Source organism: Onychomys torridus, chromosome 17, assembly GCF_903995425.1.
Source record: "Onychomys torridus chromosome 17, mOncTor1.1, whole genome shotgun sequence".
Classification (NCBI taxonomy): Eukaryota; Metazoa; Chordata; class Mammalia; order Rodentia; family Cricetidae; genus Onychomys; species Onychomys torridus.
The window spans coordinates 5,757,319-5,768,311 of NC_050459.1; the positions used below are offsets into that span (position 1 = coordinate 5,757,319).

Genomic DNA, 10,993 nt, shown 5'->3' on the forward strand with positions numbered 1-10,993 from the left:
TTCCTAAAATATATCACCCAGATATGCTCCATGGAATGGAGGGTCCAGAAAAGGCGTGAAGAAGAGCTCACCACTGGACAGTTAGTAAACACACGCAGGGCTTTCTGCACAGCTCTTGAATCACTTTAACCCTGTTCCTTACGGAAAGCTGGAGGCCAAGGCGATTCAGCGTCTCCCTTTGTCACTTGCTGGCCATAAATATGCGCCAGTCTGTGTGTGAAAAGCTGAAGGAGGCGGCAAGCTTGCTGGACATTTATCATTCTCTGTTCCCCGTTAACAAGCAAATACTTTAGCTGAATGGGCCATTAGCAATCATTGTCAAATGGAGAATGAAAGGTGTTAGGATGTGACCAGCCTGAAAATGAGAGAGTGTCCCTCCTCTTGGATGGATCTCGACAAGTGAAATGGATATTTTGGTATAGATTCAGAATTAAGACAGAAAGGAAGACACAAAGTGGCAGGTGTTTGGGCATCAGAAGTGGTGTGCAACTATAGGTCTTTCATAATCCTCACAGTGGAGAGAAAAAACAGAGCACAGAAGCAACGTGTCTACAGTCCCCAAACTATGATCCAGCCTGAGAGCCAGGAAGAGAGTCGACAAAATGGGTCTAAAGAGAACATTTAAGGCTTAATATGCCTTTATCATATGTGTACACAGAAGGAGAGACTAGACACCCTCCTGCTCCTATTAAAACAGCTCCCAGACCCCATGTGTAAGCCACATACATCCAAGACCCACTCCATGAAGAACGCCTCTTGCCATGAAGAAACAGTCAGACTTGCCTAAAATTCCAAAAGATGACAATAAAGCAAGTATTTCCTTTCTGGTGGCTTAAACCCATTATGGGTGTCCCTCTGCACCTAACTTGGATGGAGTCAATGGCTCACTTTGTTTAGTGACTGAACTGTGGAAAACAGCACTGAACTCCAGCTCCCTTACACAGGGACAGAGGGCAGTATCAGTCAGCAACACCAAGAGTTTTGTTTTTGCCGTTAGTGTGTGTCAACACTATCATTTTAGAATCCTATAATCTCCACCAGGAAGCCCATCTCATCCAACTCAAAGATTACTAGTCATAGTGGTCAGGAAAGCCAGGAGCCCCTGGAATCACAAGGTTCATGGGTTTTGACATACCAGGTGGAGTATTTGAATTAAACTGAATCCCCCCCTCTCCAATACTGTCACCTGCTAGTTTTCTTTTTTCTTAAATTTCCCCAGGGAAGGAAAGATCAACCTCACAGAAGAGCTAGGGGCCCAGGTAAGAGCCAACAGCACCAGCCTTCCTTCCCCTCGTCCACAAGCAGTACCAAGAGAGAAGAAGGGCCCTGGGGAAGCCTGACATCAAAAGGCCTCTGTTTTCTTTTCAGATAATTCGGGCCCTACCTATCTCCCTCTGGTCTCCGTCGCTGCCCAGCAGGTCTCTGCCTGAAGCCCAAATAGATGAAGGCAAGGGCAGCGAAGGGCAGCTAATCCTACAGAATGGCTGCCTCTGTCAGGCCAAGAGTTAAGCAGGAAAAGCTTCCAGGCCCTAAGGACTGCAGAGAGCTGTGCGTTTAATCAGCCTCCATCCCAGTCTATAAAAAGGCCGTCAATGAAAGCTACCTTGGCCATATTATCTTCCACCAATGAGCAAGAACTGTACAGCTTTCCTCCACAGCTTCAGCCATCCCAGACCACAAGTGGGGCTTTCATGATTCTTAATCCGAGTTCCCAAGTCTGTGTGGCTCTCACATAATACCCAACAGCCTGGAGCAAGGGCCTTCACCCTACAGCCTTTTCAGGGACGTGTCATTTCTAACATCAAGCTAATCTATATGTTGCCATGGCTTCTCCTTTATCTGCCTTTATATCTTATGAACTGCATGGATTTACCACATTATTTTTATCTGAAAGACAGAAAATGGTGGTTTTATTGCCATACAATCAGATTACTGCCGCTAGCTCCTCTATGCCTTTTTACCATACTTCAATCAAAAGGGATCAGTTTCTTTATGCGCCGCCCTTGATTTACTTTACATCTGTAAAGACGTAGTCTGGGTTGTAATCCCCTTATTAACTATGACCAGGGTTGATTTGCCTAAAAATAAAAGCAAATTGTGTCAGACCCTTTCACTTTGTTTTTGATTCCGAACTACAAAATGGATTACTAAAGAAATCTTCAGAGTTCACACGGCTGTTATAGTGCTGAATTTAAAACGAGAATTAAACAAGTTAAACAGGGGAGCCATGTCAACGGTTTGCATCTCCCATCACGGGAGAAGGGCTGACTGCTTGCTTTTGTATTCTTCGGCTTTATAGAGACAATGAAGCCACAGGAGTTTTTCCAAGCTGTTCCGAACATGTCTCATTTGCTATCCTTCCTTTTCGGCTGTTCTTATTCCGCACCGGCCCCCTTCTAATCCTCCCCTTTAAGGGGAGGGAGGAGGGGCCCTACCTAGGAGAGCTAACCCCTCTCTAGAAGCTTGCAGTTCTACAGGATCTGCATATTTTAATCAAAATATTTTAAACAGTCCAACACTTCTCTTTAACAAAGGGTGATCTCATAAGCAAATCTATGCAGATGTTTAAGTGACCTGAAAAACAGGTTCTTTATGTCTGTAGCAAAGGCAGGCAGTGACTAGAGACATTTCAATCATCTTTTGGAGAAGGAGGCATCTTAGAGTCCAATTTGCAATTAGATATTTTAAGACTAAAGTTTGCATTGGAGTGTCAAGGAAATACTGTTCCTTAAAATGATTCTTTTCCCAGGGTCTACAGTCTATATTTCCTGGTCTCTGCCACTCCCACTTCTATGACGATGCCCCGCAGTCATGCTGGGATCAGGAATGGTCTCCCATTCTGTGAATGTGCTTTGAAATGTCGATGCAAGTTAGGTGACACATTAAGTTCTTTGGGAGCCACCGAAATATTTCAGCTGAGGATTAGACAGCAAAGATTTAGTTACTCCTGTGCCCATGCTGGTTGAAGGAGGTTTTCATGTGGACCCACCGACAGGACTCATCTCAGTCAATGGAAAGAGTAGAACCTCTTCTAATTAAATCCACCAGTTCTCCAGCAGACTGGGGAAACCATCCCAAGGCCTGGTTTTTAGGTAGTCTCAGGGGGTGGCTAATTCTACCTGTCTACGGCTCCAGCCACCGAGTCAGAACCACAGTGGAATGTTGGGGCCATTTGCATGTCTTTGCATGGGTAGGACAAGTGTCAGCAGCTTAGCTTTGTGAACGCTTCAGAACCAAGTGCCCAGCAAATCATCCTAACCTGGCCCTCTTTGCCGGGGCTGGAAGCTGGAACTGCAGAGGTTAGGAAGTGCAGTCCCGGGACGCTCAGACCCTCTTCTGAAGAGGCTGCCACATTTGTCTTTATGCTCTGCCAGGCTCAGCTGTGGCACAGGGATGACCCCACTACCTACAGTGGATCACCCTGACAAAAATGTGAGGAACGTGGACGTGAAACAGTACCAACTCCACCCCAGTGCCTTTTCTTTCTGTTAAAACTGACAAAGTGCAAACTGTGGAGCGTACGCATAGTTCAAGGTGCTATTCAGCCAAGGCTGAATCTGCATTTGTTTATCTACAAAAATAGGAATTTCAGACACAATGGAAGGTAGGCTGGCATGTATGTGTTATTGAACGGCTATTTAAACAGCTCTATCCATTGTAGTTTAGTTTATCAATTTGACAGGCCCGTGTTTATTCAGAGCCTGACCTGGGGGGGAGACCAGTGTGTTTCAGGTTATCTGGATATTATTCAGTCATTCTTTTGTATCAAGCCAATCAATTTCAGGAATTCAGTGTTACGTATGGGGAAGAAAATTACATGGGAAAAGCACAATGCTTTGTAAAGTAACTAGTATGTAACACTTACAGAATAAAACCTCTGGACATAAATTAATATTGGAATGAAATTTTCAAAGGTGTAATTTATTCTAGAGTACTATGCCAGTGTAGCATTGTTAGCCCTAAAGTGAAACTATTATTCATCAAAATAAGCAACAACAAAAAAACCCACATGCTGGAAAAAACACTATGCTGGAAAGGGGATTCTACTGAACTGTTAATTAGAAATGATTTGCTTTGCTGTTCTTTCCAGAACTTAAAAATAGTTGAAAAATGACCTAAACAGTACCAGCATCTACAGATACAATGTGGCTAATCTAACAGAGCAGCCACTAATCTTTGAGTACACAGAACTTCTGATTATTACATAAACTCTCCAGGATGAGATGGCAGGCAGTGTGATTAAAGTAGTTATGGAGATTCCAGTTTACAAAGGATTTTCTGGGCCCTATGCGCACACAGCTGCTGCATGCTCCCTGTGTGGACCACCTGCTAAAAAGGCTGACCCCCGCATGAAACAAATCTAATTACTGATGCCGGTTTCAGGACAAGTGACTTGTCCCACAGTTCATGCAAAGTGAAGTGAAACTTCCAAGCCTCTGATTACCTTCCTGCCACATCTTATCTACTGAAACTTTTCTCTCGAAAAGTGAATAAGGGAGGCAACCCCAGGCACTAAAAACTAAAAGGCCCTTTTGTGTTGCTCTTCGAGGAAGAGATCTTTCTGATCTCGAAGACAGCATTCCGCCACATGCTTTCCAAAGACTTCAAGGCATCCTCAGGCAAACTGTAAGACGACATTTTACTGTGGAGGCCAGGGAGCAGTCACACTAACAGCCACTCAGGAAGGCCTGCTCCTCCTAAATGCAGGCCCTTAGCAGCTCTCTCTACATCTGGGGCCGCAGCTGAGAAAAACTATACTATTAAGGATCAAAATAGTGAGTAAATGTAAGTCACCACTCCCTCCCTAACACGTAACAAACAGAAGACAGGATTCTCCAGATGCTAGGCACACATAATACTGGTTTTTTGTTATTGTTTTTTTTTTTTTTTTTTTTTTCAAACAAGTCTGTATCTCTAATCCTTCCAGCTGCACACCCAAGTATAGTGGTCACTACGAACACACACACACACACACACACACACACACAAAAACATTTAGGTCGCTCTGTTGCTCTGAAGGGTTTCGTGGGAATTTCTTTAAGCTAGATTTAAATATAAATATTAAATCCAGACCGGGGGTGTGGGGCGTGGGGAGAGAAGACAGCCTCTGAGGAGGCTGTCAGTGAAAGTGCAAAGTGGAAAGAGGCAAGCAGCCGGGGAGGGGGGAGGGGCGCGCCCATCGCTAGCATTCGGCAGGGAAGGGTGACCTCTGTAGGCACCGCGCGCGAGCGCCAGCAGCAGCCACCTCCAGGGCCCCAGTCGGAGCAGCCACGGCGGCGCTCAGGTCCCAGCCAGGCGCCTTCCGGCACCACCAGGTGCCTGCAGATCCCGTGCGGCTGCAACGAGGACACGCCAGGGGAGCAGACAGCACCTTACATTAAAAATCAAAACAAAAAATTCTATGCCAGATCAGACTACATCAAAGGCGGCCCCAGAACTTTAAAACAAGGGGCCTCCTGGCAAACACGCATACAACCGGAGATTTTTTTATTTTTATTTATTTATTTATTTATTTATTTATTTGCCCTTTCGAAGGGGAACGTGTTTGGTCAGTTATATTGGTGAATTTGAAATTGACCACTTTCAAGAGAGTAGATGCAATTCTTTGCTTATGGGGTAATTTCTAAATCAATTCGTTCATCTCTGAAGCCACTCACCATACGCCCAACTCCAATTAGGCCATTGATTTTGCTTCTAATCTCAAAGGTCTGCCTCCAGCCAGGAGCCAGCCAGTGTCTCCACACTCTTCCAGGGCTGAGTCCAGAATTCCTCACAGCACTTTCTGGCCGTAGTTGGAAGATGAGGTAATAGGCAGCACCCAGGTGCGGTTCCCGGGACCTGGCCGCATATATACCAAAGGATGGCTTTCATTTTCTAAACCCCGAGCGCACCCTGGGAGCCCAGACCTGAAAGTTAGTCTCAGGCCTGGCTTTCTCCCGGCTGTGCGCTTTGCTAAAAGCAAGTCTGATCAAGGGACTCCCGACTCCCCGAGTGCAAAGGCTGCAGCGTTGACTGGGCAAGGCCCTGAGCTTTTCCAAAAAGCGTCGTTAAAATTGAGCCAGCTACCCGGACCTCACCGGGGCTAGGCCACCGCTTCCGACGCAAAGGGAGAGGCCGACGTGCGGAGGGGCTGGCAGCCCGAGTTCTCCGGCCCAGCCAGCGAGCTCCCCGCGTACGTTCGGGCTAGCGAGCTGACTCGGAGCCACGCCGGCTCCCGGACACTGCAGGCCCAGTGTCCCCTCCCCAAAGGGACGTTCCACTGCCCCAGACCCCCGATTTCTGTCGCCTTCCCGCCGGGGCCCCGGCCGGGGGCTCCCGCGCTCCTCGAGAGCGCAGCATCTCTGCCTGTCTCCGGAGCCCGCCAGTCCCTGCGCGTCTGGAGCCCCTTTAGTGGCGACGTCCTCCGATCTCCAAAAAAGAAGGGAGGGCCGGGTAGTGCCATCCGACACCTTTCCCGACGTGCCATCCGAGTCGCCAGGGCTTTGGGCACCCTCGAGCACTTGAGGTTGGAACCCCAGGAAGAGCCCCTTGGAGCCCGCGCTCGCAAGTCCAGCCAGTCCCCACCTAGAGAAATGTGGCGGGGTGGGGGCTGGAGGACAGGAGCCTCAGGTTCTAGAAACAGGCTCCGAGGCCGCCTCCCGCCCGGACCATACGGCGTACCCCCGGGGATCGGCCCGGGCGCCGGGGAAGAGGAAGGGATCGTGGACGCCACTTACTTGGAGTTCGAGGAATTCCAGTAGATGGGCTCTAAAACTATCGACCTGGAGATCGCAGTTCTGCATAAAACCATCAAAAGTCCCCAACAGTACTTCCACACGGAGTCCCTCCTGGACCGGGCCATGGCCATGGCCAAGCCGCTCCCAGTTCTGCGCACACCGGGACGCGATGGGACCGGCCACGGGCCGCGATCCCCAATCCTCCGGGGCGGACGCGCCGCACCGCTCCTGCGGTCGCCGAGGCCAGGTGCGCTCGCCCTGCGCGGTCCTCAGCGCGCGGGGTGGGGTCGAACGCGCGGGGCGCGGCGGCTCGGCGGACTCGGGGCTCCGGGGCGCCGCGCCGGACGCAGCTGGGACGGCCGGCTCCCGTGCGGCTCCAGGGTGCTGGGCCAGCCGCGGAGGGCGGGCGCGGCGAGGGCGCAGGGCTGGGACAAAGGCCCGCAGCGGAGAGGCGAGTCGGCGTGGGGTGGCGGGTGCTGCTCCCTGAGAGGGGCCGCTTGACTATAGATCCAGGGCAGCGGGCAGCGGCCCGGGCAAGTGGGCGCCGCGTCGGCGCAGTTCCATGTCCCGGAGCGCAGAGAGAAGAGAGGGCGCCTCCTGAATCCTAGCAGCTCGCGGCCCGCCGAGCAGGCAGGAAGGAGGGCACTGGGACCCCCGAGGGCGCCGGACGCGCGCGGGCCTTTGTGTGCGGGGAGGGCGCCGGGACCCGCTATGCGCGTAGCTCCGCAATCCGACCGGCGCCGCCGTCCCCGCCGCGGAGAGTCAGCGCGCCGGGCGCGCTGTCAGTGCACTATAAACGTGGGGCCCCGCCCAGTCGCACGCAGCCCATTGGTCCGCCGCTCTGCGAACGCGCACGGATTGGGCAGCGTGCCCGTCCGTCCGCCGCCCACCCGACACTGGGCCCCGCGAGGTGGGGCGCTGCTGACAGGTGAGCCCCGCCCCCGGGATGAGCTGCGCTGGGCGCCGCGGACCGCGCACGAGTGGCCCCGTGCGGCGCAGGGCGCAGGGTCAGCCGTCTCCGAGTCAGTCGTGCCCGCGCCCGCAGGGTCGCCTCGCCCTGCAGCGCGCCTGGGCTGACGAGGTTCTGTGTTCTTGCTCTAGCTTGGGTAGAGCGAGGGTCCGTGAACGCAGCGTTTCTCCGTGCGGCGCCGGCCCGTGAGTGCGGCGCCGAGGCCCTTGGCGAATGGCTCCTTGCTTGATTCTGGCACCAAGTGATCGGGCCCGGCCCGACACAAGTCAGCTCTCTCTCCCGAGGCAGCGCGAACCTTCGCAGCCCACCGGCAGTGCGAGCCCGTCTGCCGTCCATCCCGACCCCGCGCCCTACTGTGTACGTCCCGCGCCTGTCTTCGTTTGCCTGCTCCACATTTCGGGTCCTCTCTCCCCGCAGCTCCCCTTTCCCGCTTCCCGCCCACCACCCACAAGAACAGCGCCTCCAGAGCTCCGCTGCTGCATTTTCCTTCACTAGCTCCGGGAAGACCTCGCGACCCCACAGTGGCCGGGAAGTTAGGGGTGACCCAGAGGACTATCAGTCAGAGCGTAAGTGGCAGTTCTTTGAGCCTCTGGTACTCGCCCAAGACCGGTTTGAGAACCTGCACGTCGGTGACTTCCACGGATCCACAGCGCCCACTAGCGCCCACTTTTGCCTCTCCGTATTTAAAAACAAGCCTACCCGCTACCGATCAGTATCTAAGGAATGATCGAGGTACTTCCCAATTCAAAAACACCACGGTAAGCAGAAGGCACAGTCCCATGCAGTCCAGTCCATGGTCCTACAAAACCTATAAAACCACGTGTTTTTAAATGCTGTCTGTCAATAGCAGAATCCTTGCAAACAGAACCAGTATTCACACCTATTTAACGCAATTCCCACTCAGTTACAAATACCTGGTACTGTTACTGTCTAGTCCCCACCCACCCACAAACACTTCATTCTTCTTTATTACAAAATCGGAACTTTTAAAAAGTGCTTTCAAAAACCTTAACTCATGTGTATCGCAACTGGAGTTGGTTTGGAAAGACTGGTCTAACACTAAAGCACCCAAAATATGGAATGGGCTCACTCTTCCAAACACAGCTTTAAGAAAGCCTTTTTTTGTAATTACTATTTTTAAGTAAGCCTGCAAAACGATTGGGGGTGGGGTACTGAGGTCTGAAACCAGGGACTCACACACATAGCGCCCTGGGAATAATTGTTTAACTTCCTGATGATTCCCAAGACTGAGAACTGGCAGGCGCTGCTATTTGAACTTTTGAGATAAAAAGCACTTGTTTTCAAGATTTTACTTAAGGAATTCATAGAAATTAGTGTGAAGTTAATGCTGTAAGTCATGGTCTGAACGGATGTTCAGTATGTGTTATGAAATTTAAGTTGTGACCTCTCAGCTCCCCTTACATCCTCTAAAGAAAGGAAATGTGTAATGTCTGAAAATAACCCAGTTTCCAAAAATACCATTTTCAGTAAGCCACATATTCTGACACCCAAAGCATTTCACCTTGAGAACAATGTAAATACACTTTTTTAAAAAGTCACACATGAAATAGTCCTACTGTGTGACTTTTCAAGGATTTGGACTTAACTTTCGTGAGCAGATAGATATCTGTGGTCACAAAGACCGAGTCATTGCAAACTTGACATTCTGGTCCTCAACTGCTTATCTAGTCATTTTGGGAATTAAAGCATAACCTTAAGCCATTCGTATCTAATGGTGGGCACATCATTCATAATCCCAGCCCCCCCCCCAAAAAAAATGCCATAGGACTGCATACAAAAGAAATTCTAAAGCATGGCCACACCAGTGTAATGCCTCTGCCCTGGAACTTCATTTTACAAACAAATTCTTGGTTTGTTTTGAAAACAGGACACAACTCTATGCCAAGGACAGGTACTTCAGCAGAGGAAGTTACTGATTTCCATAGCCAAGGAAGTTTCTCAAAGTCAATTAAAGAACTGGGCGTTTTAAAAGTGCAATCTATTATAAAAGTGAATATGATTCCTTAGAGGGAGGCAGCAAAGCTGAGTTTCCGTAGCCAGCAAAATGGACCTCACATCAAGCCTTATCAGTGCTGAACGTTTTGGTCTTCAGACTCGATCCTTGACCAAAAGGTCGGTTTGGAGGGACACAGCAGTTGACAGTAGGCAGCCCAGATACTAGGAAATGAATCCTGTTTCCTAACGGACCTGTGAAGGTACAGCCATCCACTGGCTATTATGGTAGACAAGGAAATATACAGCAGGCCTTACTCTAGACAAGGTCTCTGCCTTATGAACTGATTAGACATTTGGTTAAGAACATGAACAGTCAAATGGTCAAGTGGAATCAGAGTCAAGGTAATAAAAGGAGCTTCTGCTTCTAGCTCACAAATCCTTTTGCCCTTACATGTTACAAAAAGCTTGAGACCTACAACAAACCAGTCCCGTAGTTCTTAATTCCTTATCTGTCAACTGACTGAAGTGAAGGGCCATTTGCTAAATGAAAACTGTAACCAGTCACATGTATGAGAGCATCTTTCATTCTAATCCAGCAGGTACTAAACTGACATTTTTAAGTAAACAATCTGGCTGTGTGACTGCTGATCTTCAACATGCATCACTCTTCAATTCAATCGTTTCACTCACAAGGTTTTTTGTTTTGTTTTTTAAATCATTCCCACATCACCCAACCAATGACCTGAGGATTGGGGAAAGAGCAATGCTCTTTTCAAACAGTGTCTGTCAATTTAACAAGCATAGATGTAACTCTAATTTGTAGAGCACTCTAGTACATAGGAAACAGGCACTGGGATCTGCTTCAAAAAGAATGGAGGGAGGGGCTCTCACCATACTTTGAATCCTCTGGACTATGCCCAGCTCTGTTGCTGTTTCCCAAACCACTTACTCTAGTAACTGTAACCTCACTAGTTTCCAGAAGGAAAAGCATCCCAACCATGACAAGCAAATGGCAACTAGCTACAAAACGTATGGTGCTGTGTTGCCCATGCAGCAAACATTAGGGTGCCAGTGTCCCTCACCAGGACAGCCCACTTCTAAACCATCAACATATGTCACGGATGGCAGAGGAATCAAGACCTGTTAAATGGCAGTCCACCAAATGGAAAGCTAAGCTGCCTACCATTGGGGAACACCGTTACCCATCTGTCTTTGCCCTTCAGATCCTTTCCTGTTAGTAAACCTAGTATCAAGTAGTCACATGACTCCTGTAGCAGGTAGTCACTCCCCATCGTCAGCAGTCTCACGGCCAGTAATGCCAAGTGCACAGAAGCAGCTCTGGGTGGAAGCA

The 10,993-nt window shown here is 49.7% G+C and overlaps 1 protein-coding gene across 2 annotated transcripts in view; it reads right to left on the bottom strand.

Annotated features, from left to right (window-relative positions):
• Efnb2 (ephrin B2) overlaps positions 1-7,472 on the bottom strand; it is a 44,677-nt gene extending 37,205 nt beyond the window's left edge. For both annotated transcript variants that reach the window (XM_036166779.1, XM_036166778.1), the window contains exon 1: positions 6,717-7,472. In XM_036166779.1, the coding sequence (XP_036022672.1) occupies positions 6,717-6,847 (131 nt within the window). In that variant the 5' untranslated portion in view covers positions 6,848-7,472. The remainder of the gene's footprint in view (positions 1-6,716) is intronic.
• Between the last annotated feature and the right edge of the window lie 3,521 nt (positions 7,473-10,993).